Source organism: Petromyzon marinus, chromosome 39, assembly GCF_048934315.1.
Source record: "Petromyzon marinus isolate PM22_M1 ecotype Great Lakes invasive population chromosome 39, UKy_Petmar_22M1.pri1.0, whole genome shotgun sequence".
NCBI classification, from domain to species: Eukaryota; Metazoa; Chordata; class Hyperoartia; order Petromyzontiformes; family Petromyzontidae; genus Petromyzon; species Petromyzon marinus.
Window position 1 is genome coordinate 5,871,205 of NC_133705.1, and position 18,956 is coordinate 5,890,160.

Consider the following 18,956-nt stretch of genomic DNA (forward strand, 5'->3'; position numbering starts at 1 on the left):
CACCTGTCCTATCCATCACTGTCTCACCTGTCCTGTCCATCACTGTCTCACCTATCCATCACTGTCTCACCTGTCCTGTCCATCACTGTCTCACCTGTCCTGTCCATCACTGTCTCACCTGACCTGTCCATCACTGTCTCACCTGTCCTATCCATCACTGTCTCACCTGTCCTGTCCATCACTGTCTCACCTGTCCTGTCCATCGCTGTCTCACCTGTCCTATCCATCACTGTCTCACCTGTCCTATCCATCACTGTCTCACCTGTCCTGTCCATCACTGTCTCACCTGTCCTATCCATCACTGTCTCACCTGTCCATCACTGTCTCACCTGACCTATCCATCACTGTCTCACCTATCCATCACTGTCTCACCTGTCCATCACTGTCTCACCTGTCCTATCCATCACTGTCTCACCTGACCTGTGTGTGTGTGAAACTGCCCATGCTCTCTGACCCTTTAAAGTCGCTCCGCCGTGAGACTCGCTCCGCCGTGAGAGTCGCTCCGCCGTGAGACTCGCTCCGCCGTGAGACTCGCTCCGCCGTGAGACTCGCTCCGCCGTGAGACTCGCTCCGCCGTGAGAGTCGCTCCGCCGTGAGACTCGCTCCGCCGTGAGACTCGCTCCGCCGTGAGACTCGCTCCGCCGTGAGACTCGCTCCGCCGTGAGACTCGCTCCGCCGTGAGACTCGCTCCGCCGTGAGACTCGCTCCGCCGTGAGACTCGCTCCGCCGTGAGACTCGCTCCGCCGTGAGACTCGCTCCGCTGTGAGACTCGCTCCGCCGTGAGACTCACTCCGCCGTGAGACTCGCTCCGCCGCGAGAGTCGCTCCGCCGCGAGACTCGCTCCGCCGTGAGACTCACTCCGCCATGAGACTCGCTCCGCCGTGAGAGTTCCTCCACCCCTGTGAGTTGCTGCACAGGATGAGGGCACCTCCACTTTCTGGCCCCATCCTCCGGGTTGAGCAACGCCTCCTGCACTCCACTTCACTCTACCAGTTCGACACTAACTCTCTCTCCCTCCAGACCATTGTCCATCACTGTCAACTCTGCCTGTGCTCTCTCCTCCACCCATCTCTCCCCCTTCCTCCTGTGCACTCCTCTACTCCTCCACCGCCCTCTCCCCCGTACCCTGCTGCCCCCTGTACCCCAGGTGCTGCCCTTTAGGGGGTTCATCCCCGTGGGTAGGCGTGACAGTCTAGCTCACGTTCACCTCCTGCACCGTGAGAACCAGGTGCGGGTGAGACCTCGTGGCGGATGGGGCAGGGCAAGGGGGCAAAGGGGCATTTGCGGTGGGGGGGGGGGAGGGTGTTTGGTGGGGGGGTTTTTGCACAATTCCTCCGAAGTCTCGATTACATTGCCGGCACGTGCAGCGGCGAAAAAAACCCAGTGGCTGCCAAACTGGACGGCATGCGGCGGCGCTACACGGCTCCATCTCTCCCTCCCCTCCGCTGTGAATCGGCAGCTGTCTCTCACCGGGCCGCGACTCCGTCCCCGCGACCTCTACGCCGCGCGTTCCGGCGCTCTCGTTGATGCGTCGGTCCCCGTGCGTGCCGGCGCCCGAGGCCGCGCGTCACACGGCGCACGGCGTCGGAGGGGCGACGCCGCGGGGATAGCCGCAAGGAGGTCCGCAGATTAACCGCAGCCCGAGGCGACGGCTCTCCTGCCGTCCGCGCCACGTCAATCCCGCGCCGACGTTCCGGACATCCCGCCGAACGGCGCCGGGTGAAACCCGGAGAGCGGCCGCCGCCGCCTCCGGGTTTTACCGCAACGAGGGGGAGCACGGCCAGGGGTGGAGACTCCGCAGCGGAGGAGGGGGGGGGGGGGCTCGCGGTGTCCGGCCGGCCCCGATGGGCCCGGCACCCCTGCCCGGGGCTCCCAGCCGGACCCCGCCGCCGCCGCTTTGCATGCGGGGGACGGGGTTAGGGCCGCGGGCGCATGCGCCGCACGAGCCGGCAAGCCGCCGTGGCACGGACACCTCGGGCAAGCGTGCGGCGGGCGTGCTCGCTTGCCACGGCGCCGAGGACCCGCGCCCGCGTGGCGCGGGTCCCGTTTGTGCGACGTGGACCCCGCGTGACCCCGCGTGCATCCCCGTGTTGACCCCAGCTGACCCCCGCGTCTCCCCCGCGCCCCTCCCCCCCGCCACCTCCCCCGCGCGACCCCGTGCCGACCTCCCCCCCCCCCCCCCCGTAGGCACTGACGGAGGTGACGGGCGTGGGGACGCTGGTGCTGCCGGCGGTGCGCGCGTCCCACGCCGGCGCGTACGTTTGCGTGGCGTCCAGCGCGGCCGGGGCGGCCGAGGCGAGGATAGAGCTGGCCGTGCGGCCCGGTGAGTGGCCCCCCTACACCCCCCCCAGCGCCCTCCGACGGTGCCGTCGGTGATCCGAGCGGAGGGTATCGTGCTGGTGGCCCTGCGCGCGATGAGTTATTTGCCGGCCATTTTTGAGCATTTGGGGAGGTCGGATTTGTGCCGACACCGGTTCCACTCTGCGTGAACGCTTCGTGGGTTTGTTTGCGAAGCTGCGGGCGGAGGGAACTGCAGGGCCCCCCGGGGAAGCCGACATCGAACAGGGCGAGAGAGAACGGACGGAGGGCCCGACTCAGGGATCGAACCCAGGCGCCTCTTGCTGCGGGGCACGAGTGTCGAACGCGGCACTGATGCCTCCGCGCTGAGCGATCGACGATCGTGATATAGGCTCTCGATGCGCCGTCGCAGGATCGCAGGATCGGGGCACGTGGCATTCGCGAATGTGAACTTCCATCGGAAAAGCTGCGACTTGAATGTGCAGTTGTATTGAGAGGGGCTGTGGCTGTGTGTTGTCTTGGTGTGCTCTGGGGCCGTGTTTTGCCGTTGTTTTGCGGCTATGCCTTCGTGATTTGCTTACCTGCCCTACACTTTGGACTCCTATCGTTGTTTTCTATTCTTTGTTCGTTGTAACTTCCCGACCGAGTCCCTACCGGACATCCGGATCTCATCGGTGATGAAGCATCGACGACCTCTCACTGACCCCCCCCTTCCTCCCGTCCGCCCCCCCCCAACCTCTTCCCCCCCTCCCCCACCCCCCCCTTCTCACCAGGTGGGGCGGTGCCGCTGCTGCCCCCCCCCGGCCCCCCACCCACGACGTCGCCCGGGCGCCGCCTCCCCGTGGTGCAGATCGACCCCCCCTCCGCGACGGTGCCGCTGGGGGGCTCGGTGGCGCTGCGCTGCGCGGCGCACGGGGGCACGGAGGCACGCGTGTCGTGGGAGAGGGCGCACGGCCAGCTAGCCAGCAACCAGCGGGTGGGTGGGTGGGTGAATGAGTCGGTGAGCGGGTGAGTGAGTGGGTGGGTGGGTGAGTGGGTGAGTGAGTGGGTGGGTGAATGAGTAACTGGATGGGTGAGTGAGTGAGTGGGTGGGTGAGTGAGTGGGTGAGTAAGTGAGGGAGTGAGTGAGTGGGTGAGTGAGTGGGTGAGTGAGTGGGTGGGTGAATGAGTAACTGGATGGGTGAGTGAGTGGGTGGGTGAGTGAGTGGGTGAGTAAGTGGGTGGGTAAATGAGTCAGTGAGTGGGTGAGTGAGTGGGTGAGTGAGTGGGTGGGTGAATGAGTAACTGGATGGGTGGGTGAGTGAGTGAGTGAGTGGGTGACGGAGTGGGTGAGTGAATGAGTGAGTGACTGAGTGGGTGAGTGAGTGGGTGAGTGAGTGGGTGGGTGAGTGAGTGGGTGAGTGAGTGGGTGACTGAGTGGGTGGGTGTATGAGTGACTGGGTGAGTGAGTGAGCGGGTGACTGAGTGGGTGAGTGAGTGGGTGAGTAAGTGAGGGAGTGAGTGAGTGGTGCATCTGCCAGTCATCTCATTCAGTAAAACCATGTCAGCGAGCCTCAAAGTGCACCTAGCCTGGTACAAGCACCGTGGCGATGTCACCGCCATTTACTGGTGAATGGCGGTTGTTGTTAGCGATGTGCATTAACGTGCTTGTCTGTGTGTGTGCGTACACGTGCATGTGCGTGTGTGGGCGTGTGCACGTGTGTACACGCGCGTGCGTGCATGTGTGCGCGCATGCACACGCGCGCGTGCAGGTGTCTGGCAGCGTGCTGCACATCGTGGGGGCCTCCGCGGAGGACGCGGGCGACTTCACTTGCACGGCGCTCGACCCCCACGGGCGGCCCCTCGCCTCCTCCACCGTCGCCGTCGCCGTGTCACACACCGGCGGGCCCGGCTCCTCCGTGGAGCAGTCCAGACGTGAGGTCCCCACTCACTCACACTCACACACAAAGACAAGGATCCCCCGTATAGCCTGTAACAGACTGTAGGGGCAAGTGCTGTTAGCGAGCACCTGTGAAGGCCGAAACGGTACACGAGGGGGTGGGTGGCCAGCACCACGCCCGACCGCCTTTGTCTCCCCAGTGGCGATGTTTAACACACCGCACCAGGTACTCATTGGAGGCTGAGTCGACCCAGGGGAGGCCCGGGACCGGTTCAGATAATCGTCACTGGTGTTGGCCGTGAGCGGGAATCGAACTCGGGTCGCCAGATTCATAGCGCAGCATAGCGCTAACTGCTACACACTCACACACTCAACAACAACCGCCATTCGCCACTAAGTGGCGGTGACGTCACCACGACATGCCAGGCCATGTGCACCTTGAGGCCACGTGAAGTGTCGAACGCCCGCTGGCAGGAGGTCACGGGGCAGACCCAGGTGCCACGGGTCGACTGAGTGAGATGACTGTGACAACTTGCTGTGCTTTAGCCACCCGGCGCTCCGCTCGTTGTTGTGAGCGTCGCTCTTCCGCCCTCTGTTGTTGTTGGAGGACGACTGCCTCCAAGTGCCCGGTAGCGTCCTTCACGAGCCTCCTCCACAGAGGCCACTAAACTCGTAGTTTAGTGGTAATTAATTGCAGGTGGAGGGGTCACCAGCCCCTCGCACCCATCCAGAGCCCACATTTGGCCGCTGTGGTGGTTACAGACGCCATGAGGGGAATGGCCAATCTAAATTGGCCCTCCCCCCATGGCACTGCCCACCACAGCGTTGCCGTCCGGCACCACGAGTAGGTAGGGGGTTGTTTTTGCCGGACACTCACATACACACACACACTCACACACACACTCACACACCCTCGTCAGCTACGCCGGTGCCTCCCTCGTGTTATTGATGGTGGTGTTTACATTATGAGACCTCCTTTTCCAATAACAAGATATAGTAATAGGTTTTACCCTTTTAACTGGCACAAAAACTCACACCTTTATTCAAGGCATCATGTTTGCAATAACCACAACACAAGCAGTCAAAATGCAAACAAAAGAGACAACTCTGATAATAATATGCACTGTCCTTGAATTTGATTGGTCCACACCCGAGACAGCTTTTCTTAGAGCCCTTAGTTTCCACTGGTGTTGGCTGCTTGTGTTGTGGTTATTGCAAACATGATGCCTTGAATAAAGGTGTCAGTTTTTGTGCCAATTAAAAGGTTAAAACCTATTACTAGATGGTGGTGTTGTTGGAGGTGTTGTTGGTGTTGTTGGTTGATGGTGGTGTTGTTGGTGTTGTTGGAGGGGAGCGATAGTGTAGCGGTTAGTGCTCTGCGCTATGAACCGGGCGACCCGGGTTCGATTCCTGCTCACGGCCAACACCAGTGACGATTATATGAACCGGTCCCGGGCCTCCCCTATGTCGACTCAGCCTCAAATGAGTACCTGGTGCGGTGTGTAAACATCGCCACTAGGGAGACAAAGGCGGTCGGGCGTGGTGCTGGCCACCCACCCCCTCGTGTACCGTTCCAGCCTTCATAGGTGCTCGCTAACAGCACTTGCCCCTACAGTCTGTTAAGGCTATATGGTGGTGTTGTTGTTGTTGGTGGTGTTGGTCTTGGTGATGGTGTTGGTGGTGGTGGTGCTGGTGGTGTTGTTGGTGGTGTTGTTGGTGGTGTTGGTGGTGGTGTTGTTGGTGGTGATGGTGTTGGTGGTGTTGGTGGTGGTGGTGTTGGTGGTGTTGGTCTTGGTGATGGTGTTGGTGGTGTTGTTGATGGTGGTTGTGTCGGTGCAGGCGAGGAGATCCCGCGGGTGAAGGTGCAGCCTTCGAGCCGCGTCACGGTGCAGCACAACGACAACGTGCAGTTCTCCTGCCAGGTGCAGGGCGGAGCGCAGCCAGTCAGCGTCGAGTGGAGAACGACCAACGAGCAGCCCTTCCCGGGTACCACCACCACCACCTCCTGCTGCACCACAACCACCACCGCAACAACCACCAGCACAACCACCACCACATACATCACAAACACCACCATCAAAACCACCACCACTACAAACACCACCATCACAACCACCACAAACACCACCACCTCCTCCACCACAACCACCATCACAACTGCCACCAGAAACACCACCACCACCACAACCACCACCTCCTCCACCACAACCACCATTACAACCGCCACCAGAAACACCACCACAACCACCACCACCTCCTCTTCCACCACAACCACCACCGCAACCACCATCACAACCACCACCACCACATACATCACTATCACAAACACCATCATCAAAACCACCACCACCACAAACACCACCATCACAACCACCACAAACACCACCATCACAACCACCACAACCACCACCACCACCTCCTCTTCCACCACCTCCTCTTCCACCACCACCGCAACAACCACCATCACAACCACCACCACATACATCACCATCACAAACACCATCATCAAAACCACCACCACCACAAACACCACCATCACAACCACCACAAACACCACCATCACAACCACCACAACCACCACCACCTCCACCACAACCACAACCGCAACAACCACCATCACAACCACCACCACATACATCACCATCACAAACACCACCATCAAAACCCCCACCACAAACACCACCATCACAACCACCACAATCACCACCATAGCCACCTCCACCACAACCACCACTACAGCCACCACAATGACAACCACCAGGGCAACCACCAAAAATTACATTCATATCCACGTGTGATTTGGTTGTGTGTGGTGTGGTTGTTGTGGTGTGTGATGTGGTTGGTAGTTGCGGCGTGTTATGTGGTTGATGTGGTGTGTTGCGTGTGTGATGTGGTTGCCGTGGTTGTTATGGTGTGGTTGATGTGGTTGATGTGGTTGTCGTGGTTATTGCGATGTGGTTGTGGTTGATGTGGTTGTGGTTGATGTGGTTGTGGTTGATGTGGTTGTCGTGGTTGTTGCAGTGTGGTTGATGTGGTTGTCGTGGTTGTTGCGACGTGGTTGTGGTTGACGTGGTTGATGTGGTTGTCGTGGTTGTTGCGACGTGGTTGTGGTTGACGTGTTTGTGGTTGATGTGGTTGTCGTGGTTGTTGCGACGTGGTTGTGGTTGATGTGGTTGTCGTGGTTGTTGCGACGTGGTTGTGGTTGACGTGGTTGATGTGGTGGACGTGGTTGTTGCGACGTGGTTGTGGTTTATGTGGTTGTCGTGGTTGTTGCGACGTGGTTGTGGTTGTGGTTGACGTGGTTGTGGTTGACGTGGTTGATGTGGTTGTTGTGGTTGTCGCGGCGCGCTCAGAGAACGTGCAGGTGAGCGGCTCGGAGCTGCGCGTGGTGCGGGCCCAGCACGCCAACCAGGGCACCTTCCTGTGCCACGCGGCCAACGCCTACGGCGTCACCAGCAGCACCGCCACCCTCGTCGTGCAGGGTGCCCGCACGCACAGCCACACACACGCACGCACACACACAAACACACACAAACACACATGTACACAAACACACACGCACGCACACAAACACACACGCACGCACGCACACAAACACACACACACACACAAACACACATGTACACAAACACACACGCACGCGCACGCACGCGCACACAAACACGCACGCAAACACACACACACACACACAAACACACATGTACACAAACACGCACGCGCGCACAGACACGCACACACACACGCACACACACATGCACACAAACACACGCACACACAAACACACATGTTCACAAACACGCACGTGCGCACAAACACGCACACACACAAACACACGCACACACACGCACACACACATGCACACAAACACACATGCACACAACAACAACAACAGCCATTCGCCACCAAGTGACGGTAACGTCACCACGACGCTTGTGCCAGGCTATGTGCACCTTGAGGCCACGTGAAGTGTCGAACGCCCGCTGGCAGGAGGTCACGGGGCAGACCCAGGTGCCACGGGTCGACTGACTGAGATGACTGAGATGACTGGCTGATGCACCACCTGTGCCCCCTACTGTGCCAACCTGCTGCGCTTTAGCCACCCGGCGCTCCGCTCATTGTTGTGAGTGTCGCTCCTCCGCCCTCCGTTGTTGTTGGAGGGCGACTGCCTCCAACTGCCCAGTAGCGTCCTTCACGAGCCTCCTCCACAGAGGCCGATCTTGACACCGCTGGTACCAGTCATCGGCAAGTCCACTCAGCTCCACGTCCTCCTGTACCACATCACTCCATCTCTTCTCTAGCCCGTGCTGCACCCGATAGCCCCCTCTATCCGGCCGAAGAAAAGCTGTTTAAGCATTCGGTGACTGGGCATGCAGGCTACATGACCCAGCCAACGCAGCCTTGCCTGCCAGAGGAGCTCACCGATGGGACTTTGTCCAGATCTTTCAAGGATTTGTGAGCTCCTCAGGCTGATGGTAAGGCCCCATCTCTTAGTGGCACGCTCCAGGTTCAGCAGCAGCGCCTCCAACTCCTCCTCTGAGTGAGCAGCAATTACCAGATCATCGGCATACATAACGTGATTGACCAATAGGGAGCCATCCCTTCACTGCACCCGGGCATCGATCAGCCTCCCATTATATCTGTACCAGATGGAAATTCCTCCGGTACAGCCATCGAAGGCTTCACGAATGACGTGGTCGAAAAAAATGTTAAAGAATGTGGGAGACAGAGGACATCCCTGTCGCACCCCAAGGTATACAGGAAATGGCTCTGACTCCCGGCCACTTAGTTTTACCCGGACCCGCTCACCATCATGAAGGTCCTTAATGACCGTGAGCAGAGGGTCAGGTACTCCAAAAGCACGAAGAATAACCCAGAGCCCACGCCTACTAATGGTATCATAGGCCTTGACCAGGTCAATAAAGCAGAGATGTAGGTCTTGTTGGAATTCTCTACACCTCTGCTGTAGCAGATGGACAGAAAATATGGCATCTGTGCAGGACCGCCCTTTCCTGAAACCATTGGCGCTCCGCAAGCCTCTCCTCAGCATGCCTGGCAAGGCAATGTTGAATAATCCTTTCCAGAAGCTTTCCCGGCACACTGAGGAGTGAGATGCCCCTGTAGTTGTTACAGTCTATGTGGGCCCCCTTCTTAAAGAGGGGGACCACCAGGGCATCCTTCCAATCCTGCGGAACCCATCCAGTGGTCCAGACTGTTGTTATGATGTCATGTAGGGCAGTCTGTGCACAAACGCCACCTCCCTCAGTATCTCTCTTGGGAGATCATCTCTGCCCGGTGCCTTTCCTACTCTCAGACTCTGGATCGCCTTTAGTACTTCCTCAACAGTTGGCACCTCAGCCAGCCACTCATAGGGGGTGACTTCTTCTTCCAATATTTGATATACCGCAGCCTCAGCAGGGTCATCCCCACTTTGTCCCACGATGTTTTCCATGCCGAGGGATTTCTCCTCCCCCAGGAGTTCACAGAAATGCTCAGCAAATCTGCAAACCTGTTCCTGGGGGTCGGAAATTGGATCACCGTTTTTTCCCCTAATGATGGTAATAGGTGTGGCACTGCAGGTTACTTTTTTGATGCAGTTAAATAGCGGTTTGTGATCGCGGGCCGTTGAGGCAGACTCCATCTCCTCAGCAACCCGCGACCACCACCCATCCTTGCAGCGCCTCACGGCTCTCCGAACCTCCGAGCGAATGCTGCGGTAAGCCTCCTCATTCTCTGACGTGGGATGCTGTAGATGATGAGAGTGGGCTTGTCGCTTTTTCTCAGCCAGCCTGGGGAGGTCTGGAACGTGTACCCAAAGCAGCCATTGCAGCTGCATGAGCCACAGTCCTAAACCTCGCCCATTTACCCTCGACATCTGGAGGAGTTGGGGACGATGCCAACCCCAGCCGCAAGCGATGATGAAATTCTTGCTTGCAACTTTCATCAACTAGACCAGGCCACCTTGGGTTTGAATGGGGTCCTGGGTGTACACCCACCACCGGAGTAGAAGAATGGCAGATGCATCTTACAGATGACAAGTCGATGGTCAGTGGGCAGATCAGCTCCACGGTAGGTCCTGGTGTCAAGGACATGGGCCAGCATCCGCTGTTCCGTCACTATGTAGTCCAGCAGATGTTCTTGCTTTGACCCGGCATTCATCCATGATGTTGTGTGGATGCGCCGATGCCGGAACATCGTGTTGCATATGACAAGCCCATGGGCTGCACAAAAGTCTAGCAGCCTCCTACCGTTGTTATTGAGCTGATCTGGCCCATGCCCTCCAATCACTCCAGACCAGGTGCCAGCATCATGACCAACTCGGGCATTGAAGTCACCCAACAAGATGACTCTATCCCGAGGGGCAGCACCTGTGACAGGAGGTCATAGAAGGCATCTGACTCATCGGCCTTGCCTGCATCCCTCCACGGATATTCGTCTTCGGTAGGGGCATAAGTAACCATGACCACCACTCATCGCCTCCGGTTGATGGGAAGGTGAGCCAAAAGTAGTCTGGAGCTTACAGCTTCCCACACCTCACCGCCACGCTCCCACGCCCCCTTCATTCTTTTGTTCAGAAGAAGAGCCACTCCCCGTTGTTTGGTAGTCTCCTGCCCCGAGTAGAGGACTGTCCACCCCTCATGGTGGCAGGAGCCAGAGCCGGTCCGCCGTACCTCCTGAATACCGCAGTGAGCGTTTGAACATTGCACGTGGCCACCCGCCGTGTTTTTTGTTGTTTCTGGAGGAGCCCCGAGAGTACATATTCAATCTCCTGGCTCCGCCAAATGGGGTTTGGCCAGGAGACGTCAAAGACGCCTATTCCCCCGGGGGCCTCCGGCACACGCACGCACAAACATACGCACGCACAAACACATGCACGCACAAACACACGCACGCACAAACACACGCACACACAAACACACGCGCACAAACACACGCACACACAAACACACGCATACAAACACACACACAAACACACACGCACACACGAACACACAAACACACACACACGCGCACAAACACACACACAAACACACACAAACACACACACACACAAACACACACACACAAACACACACGCAAACACACACACACACACAAACACACACACACAAGCACACACAAACACACGCACACACAAACACACACACAAACACACACACACAAACACACACACAAACACACACAAACACACACACGCACACACAAACACACAAAGACACAAACACACACACACAAACACACACACACAAACACACACAAACACACACACACAAACACACACGCGCCACCAGCGGCCCTCACCGTCCCCGCCGTCCCCAGGTCCCCCGAGCATCGCCATCACCCCCAAGGGTGGTCCGGTGCGCGTGCGCCTGGGCGCCTCGCTCACCCTGGAGTGCTCCGGCATGGGCCACCCGCGGCCCTCCGTGCACTGGAGGGTCGCCGACCTGCGCCCACACGGCCTGCCCCACGCGCCGCCCACGGAGGGCAGCGCCCTGCTGCAGGTGGGCGCCACGGGGGAGGAGGGGGGGGGAGGTGGGCACCAGTAGCAGCAGTAGCAGCAGTGAGCAGCAGCAGTAGCAGCAGTGAGCAGCAGCAGTAGCAGCAGTAAGCAGCAGCAGTAGCAGCAGTGAGCAGCAGCAGTAGCAGCAGTGAGTAGCAACAGCAGTGAGCAGCAGTGAGCAGCAACAGTGGGCACCAGCAGCAGCAGTAGCAGCAGTGAGTAGCAGCAGTGAGCAGCAGTGAGCAGCAGTAGCAGCAGTAGCAGCAGCAGTGAGCAGCAGTAGTAGCAGCAGTGAGCAGCAGTGAGCAGCAGCAGTAGCAGCAGTGAGCAGCAACAGCAGTGAGCAACAGTGAGCAGCAACAGCAGTGAGCAACAGTGAGCAGCAACAGTGGGCAGCAGTAGCAGCAGTGAGCAGCAGCAGTGAGCAGCAGTAGCAGCAGCAGTGAGCAGCAGTAGCAGCAGTGAGCAGCAGTAGCAGCAGCAGTGAGCAGCAGCAGTGAGCAGCAGTGAGTAGCAGCAGTGAGTAGCAGCAGTAGCAGCAGTGAGCAGCAACAGTGAGTAGCAGCAGTGAGCAGCAACAGTGAGCAGCAGTGAGTAGCAGCAGTGAGCAGCAGTAGCAGCAGTAGCAGTGAGCAGCAGCAGTGAGCAACAGCAGTGAGCAGCAGTAGCAGCAGTAGCAGCAGCAGTAGCAGCAGTGAGCAGCAACAGTGAGCAGCAGCAGTGAGCAGCAGTGAGTAGCAGCAGTGAGTAGCAGCAGTGAGCAGCAGTAGCAGCAGTGAGTAGCAGTGAGCAGCAGCAGTGAGCAGCAGTGAGTAGCAGCAGTTAGCAGCAGTGAGTAGCAGCAGTGACAGCAGCAGTAGCAGCAGTGAGTAGCAGTAGTTAGCAGCAGTAGCAGCAGCGCTCAAACCAATATTCCGAACGGCAACACGACTTAGTTAATATCGGACCACCTTTAAACTAAACGTATATATAATTATATATTATTTCAGAGGCGACCCGGCTACGCATGATGATAGCTCCTCATCGAATTGGCCGACATCATCATCATCATAGCGCATGGTGGTGGGCCAACTCCTCTAATCGCCGCGTGTTGATTCTAAATGTGGAGGGGTGTAACCGGAGAACGATCGGCACGGTCACGGTGACCGTGTCGATGACCGGGTGACCACGGCGCAGAGAGGGAGAACACACGCGGACTCGCAATTCACGACGAGAGGCGTCGCCGGGGTCCGGGAGCAGACCCACGGGCGCCTGCGGGCCAAGCGAGAGAGATCCCACCACGAGAATTAGGCACGTGCAGATGGACGGACGGACAGACAGATGGGCAGACAGGCGGTCGGACAGACAGACGGTTATACAGTCAGACAGACGGTCAGACGGTCATACAGGCAGACAGATGAATAGACGGCCATACAGACAGTCAGACGGTCATACAGACAGTCAGACAGTCAAACAGACAGACAGACGGTCATACAGAGAGACAGACAGTCAGACAGTCAGACGGTCATACATACAGACAGTCAGACAGACAGACGGGCAGACGGTCAGACAGACAGTCAGACGGTCATACAGAGAGACAGACAGTCAGACAGTCAGACGGTCATACATACAGACAGACGGTCAGACAGACAGACGGGCAGACGGTCATACAGTCAGACGGTCATACAGTCAGATAGTAAGACGGTCATACATACAGACAAACAGTCAGAAGGTCATACAGACAGACAGACGGTCATACAGACAGACAAACAGTCAGACAGACAGACGGTCAGACAGACAGACAGACGGTCATACATACAGATAGTCAGACGGTCAGACAGACAGACAGACGGTCATAGATACAGACAGACAGTCAGACAGTCATACAGACAGACAGTCAGACAGACAGACAGACGGTCATACAGACAGTCAGACGGTCATACAGACAGTCAGACAGTCAGACGGTCATACATAAATACAGTCAGACGGTCATACAGTCAGACAGTCAGACGGTAATACATACAGTCAGACAGCCGGTCATACATACAGACAGACAGTCAGACGGTCATACAGACAGACAGACGATCATACAGACAGTCAGACGGTCATACAGACAGACAGACGGTCAGACGGTCATACAGACAGACAGACGGTCAGACAGACAGTCAGACGGTCATACAGACAGACAGACAGTCAGACGGTCATATAGACAGACAGTCAGACGGTCATACAGACAGACAGACGATCATACAGACAGTCAGACGGTCATACAGACAGACAGACGGTCAGACGGTCATACAGACAGACAGACAGACGGTCAGACAGACAGTCAGACGGTCATACAGACAGACAGACAGTCAGACGGTCATATAGACAGACAGTCAGACGGTCATACAGTCAGACGGTCAGACAGACAGACAGTCAGACGGTCATACAGACAGACAGTCAGACGGTCATACATACAGACAGACAGTCAGACGGTCATGCAGACAGACAGTCAGACAGACAGTCAGACGGTCATACAGACAGACAGACGGTCATACAGACAGACAGTCAGACAGACAGACAGATGGTCATACAGACAGTCAGACGGTCATACAGACAGTCAGACAGTCATACATAAAGACAGACAGTCAGACGGTCATACATACAGACAGACAGTCAGACGGTCAGACAGACAGTCAGACGGTCATACATACAGTCAGACAGCCGGTCATACATACAGACAGACAGTCAGACGGTCATACAGACAGACGGTCATACAGACAGACAGTCAGGCGGTCATACATACAGACAGACAGTCAGACGGTCAGACAGACAGTCATACAGACAGATAGACAGACAGATGAACTGACGGTCAGACAGACAGACAGACAGTCAGACGGTCATACAGACAGTCAGACAGTCAGACGGTCATACATACAGTCAGACAGCCGGTCATACATACAGACAGACAGGCAGACGGTCATACAGACAGACAGACGGTCATACAGACAGACAGTCAGACGGTCATACATACAGACAGACAGTCAGACGGTCATACATACAGACAGACAGTCAGACGGTCAGACAGACAGACAGTCATACAGACAGACAGACAGATGAACAGACGGTCATACAGACAGGCAGACGGTCATGCAGACAGACAGACAGTCAGACGGTCATACAGACAGTCAGACAGTAAGACGGTCATACATACAGAGAGACGGTCAGACGGTCATACAGACAGACAGACGGTCATACAGACAGACAGACGATCAGACGGTCATGCAGACAGTCAGACGTTCATACAGACAGACAGACGGTCATACAGACAGGCAGTCAGACAGACAGACAGATGGTCATACAGACAGTCAGACGGTCATACAGACAGTCAGACAGTCAGACAGTCATACATAAAGACAGACAGTCAGACGGTCATACATACAGACAGACAGTCAGACGGTCAGACAGACAGTCAGACGGTCATACAGACAGACGGTCATACAGACAGACAGTCAGGCGGTCATACATACAGACAGACAGTCAGACAGACAGTCATACAGACAGACAGACAGATGAACTGACGGTCAGACAGACAGACAGACAGTCAGACGGTCATACAGACAGTCAGACAGTCAGACGGTCATACATACAGTCAGACAGCCGGTCATACATACAGACAGGCAGACGGTCATACAGACAGACAGACGGTCATACAGACAGACAGTCAGACGGTCATACATACAGACAGACAGTCAGACGGTCATACATACAGACAGTCAGACGGTCAGACAGACAGACAGTCATACAGACAGACAGACAGATAAACAGAGGGTCATACAGACAGGCAGACGGTCATGCAGACAGACAGACAGTCAGACGGTCATACAGACAGTCAGACAGTAAGACGGTCATATATACAGAGAGACGGTCAGACGGTCATACAGACAGACAGACGGTCATACAGACAGACAGACGATCAGACGGTCATGCAGACAGTCAGACGGTCATACAGACAGTCAGACGGTCAGACGGTCATACAGTCAGTCAGACAGTAAGACGGTCATACATACAGACAGACGGTCAGACGGTCATACAGACAGACGGTCATACAGTCAGACGATCAGACGGTCATACAGACAGACGGTCAGACGGTCATACAGACAGTCAGACGGTCATACAGACAGACAGACGGTCATACAGACAGACAGTCAGACGGTCATACATACAGACAGACAGTCAGACGGTCATACATACAGACAGACAGTCAGACGGTCAGACAGACAGACAGTCATACAGACAGACAGACAGATGAACAGACGGTCATACAGACAGGCAGACGGTCATGCAGACAGACAGACAGTCAGACGGTCATACAGACAGTCAGACAGTAAGACGGTCATACATACAGAGAGACGGTCAGACGGTCATACAGACAGACAGACGGTCATACAGACAGACAGACGATCAGACGGTCATGCAGACAGTCAGACGTTCATACAGACAGACAGACGGTCATACAGACAGGCAGTCAGACAGACAGACAGATGGTCATACAGACAGTCAGACGGTCATACAGACAGTCAGACAGTCAGACAGTCATACATAAAGACAGACAGTCAGACGGTCATACATACAGACAGACAGTCAGACGGTCAGACAGACAGTCAGACGGTCATACAGACAGACGGTCATACAGACAGACAGTCAGGCGGTCATACATACAGACAGACAGTCAGACAGACAGTCATACAGACAGACAGACAGATGAACTGACGGTCAGACAGACAGACAGACAGTCAGACGGTCATACAGACAGTCAGACAGTCAGACGGTCATACATACAGTCAGACAGCCGGTCATACATACAGACAGGCAGACGGTCATACAGACAGACAGACGGTCATACAGACAGACAGTCAGACGGTCATACATACAGACAGACAGTCAGACGGTCATACATACAGACAGTCAGACGGTCAGACAGACAGACAGTCATACAGACAGACAGACAGATAAACAGAGGGTCATACAGACAGGCAGACGGTCATGCAGACAGACAGACAGTCAGACGGTCATACAGACAGTCAGACAGTAAGACGGTCATATATACAGAGAGACGGTCAGACGGTCATACAGACAGACAGACGGTCATACAGACAGACAGACGATCAGACGGTCATGCAGACAGTCAGACGGTCATACAGACAGTCAGACGGTCAGACGGTCATACAGTCAGTCAGACAGTAAGACGGTCATACATACAGACAGACGGTCAGACGGTCATACAGACAGACGGTCATACAGTCAGACGATCAGACGGTCATACAGACAGACGGTCAGACGGTCATACAGACAGTCAGACGGTCATACAGACAGACAGACGGTCATACAGACAGTCAGACGGTCAGACGGTCATACAGACAGTCAGACAGTTATACAGACAGTCAGACAGTAAGACGGTCATACATACAGACAGACGGTCAGACGGTCATACAGACAGACGGTCAGACGGTCATACAGACAGACAGATGGTCAGACGGTCATACAGACAGTCAGACGATCAGACGGTCATACAGACAGACAGACGGTCAGACGGTCATACAGACAGTCAGACGGTCAGACGGTCATACAGACAAATAAACGGTCAGACGGTCATACAGACAGTCAGACGGTCAGACGGTCATACAGACAGACGGTCAGACGGTCATACAGACAGTCAGACGGTCAGACGGTCATACAGACAGACAGATGAACAGACGGTCATACAGACAGACACACAGTCAGACGGTCATACATACAGACAGACAGTCAGACGGTCATACACACAGTCAGACGGGCAGACGGTCATACAGACAGTCAGGCGGTCAGACGGTCAGACAGACAGACAGACGGTCATACAGACAGTTAGACGGTCATACAGACACTCAAACGGTCATACAGACAAACAGACAGTCAGACGGTCATACAGACAGACAGACAGTCAGACAGACAGACAGACGGTCATACAGACAGACACACAGTCAGACGGTCATACAGACAGGCAGACAGACAGTCAGACGGTCATATAGACAGACAGACTGTCTTAGACAGTCAGACGGTCATACAGACAGACCGACAGTCAGACGGTCAGACAGACAGACAGTCAGACGGTCATACAGACAGACAGACAGTCAGACGGTCATACAGACAGACACACAGTCAGACGGTCATACAGACAGACACACAGTCAGACGGTCATACAGACAGACAGTCAGACGGTTATACAGACAGACAGATGAACAGACGGTCATACAGACAGACACACAGTCAGACGGTCATACAGACAGACAGATAAACAGAAGTCATACAGACAGACCGACAGTCAGACGGTCATACAGACAGACCGACAGTCAGACGGTCATACAGACAGTCAGACGGTCATACAGACAGACAGATGAACAGACGGTCATACAGACAGACAGATGAACAGACGGTCACATAGACAGACAGATGAACAGACGGTCATACAGACAGACAGACAGATGAACAGACGGTCATACAGACAGACAGATGAACAGACGGTCATACAGACCGACAGTCAGACGGTCATACAGACCGACAGATGAACAGACGGTCATACAGACAGACAGATGAACAGACGGTCATACAGACAGACGTGCGGACGGCACTGACTCGCCGCCACCGTCGTTCCCAGCTGACGTCAGTGCGTGCACGCGACGCGGGGACTTACGCCTGCGTCGCACGCAACGACATCGGCTCCACGGAGCAGCACGTGGAGGTGGTGGTGGAGGGCCCGGGCGGGGAGGGCCCACCGCTCATCTCCTTGCCGGAGCCCTCGCTCGTCGTCATCGCCGGCGGCACCGCCACGCTGCGCTGCACAGTCACCGGTAGCGCCCGCGCCCACACCGTGCACTACCACACCGTGCACTACCGCACCGTGCATTGCCACACACATCGTGCACTACCACGCCGTGTACTACCACACCGTGTACTACCACACCGTGCACTACCACACACACATCGTGCACTACCGCGCCGTGTACTACCACACCGTGCACTACCACACACACATCGTGCACTACCGCACCGTGTACTACCACGCCGTGTACTACCACACCGTGCACTACCACACACACATCGTGCACTACCACACCGTGCACTACCACACCCGTGTACTACCGCACCAACACCGTGCACTACCACACACTGCACTACCACACCGTGCACTACCACACACACCGTGCACTGCCACACCGTGCACTACCACACACACACCGTGCGCTACCACACACACACCACGCACTACCACACACCGTG

At 56.1% G+C, this 18,956-nt stretch overlaps 1 protein-coding gene across 10 annotated transcripts in view; it reads left to right on the plus strand.

Moving 5' to 3' along the window:
• The window catches only part of HSPG2 (heparan sulfate proteoglycan 2), a 217,452-nt gene that overhangs the window by 176,265 nt on the left and 22,231 nt on the right, over positions 1–18,956 (plus strand). For 9 of the 10 annotated variants that reach the window (XM_076072845.1, XM_076072848.1, XM_076072846.1 and 6 more), the window contains 8 exons: positions 1,148–1,228; positions 2,188–2,323; positions 3,072–3,274; positions 4,050–4,212; positions 6,017–6,163; positions 7,531–7,659; positions 11,495–11,676; positions 18,334–18,526. In XM_076072845.1, the coding sequence (XP_075928960.1) occupies positions 1,148–1,228; positions 2,188–2,323; positions 3,072–3,274; positions 4,050–4,212; positions 6,017–6,163; positions 7,531–7,659; positions 11,495–11,676; positions 18,334–18,526 (1,234 nt within the window). The remainder of the gene's footprint in view (positions 1–1,147; positions 1,229–2,187; positions 2,324–3,071; positions 3,275–4,049; positions 4,213–6,016; positions 6,164–7,530; positions 7,660–11,494; positions 11,677–18,333; positions 18,527–18,956) is intronic. The other variant, XM_076072849.1, reaches the window with a different exon arrangement.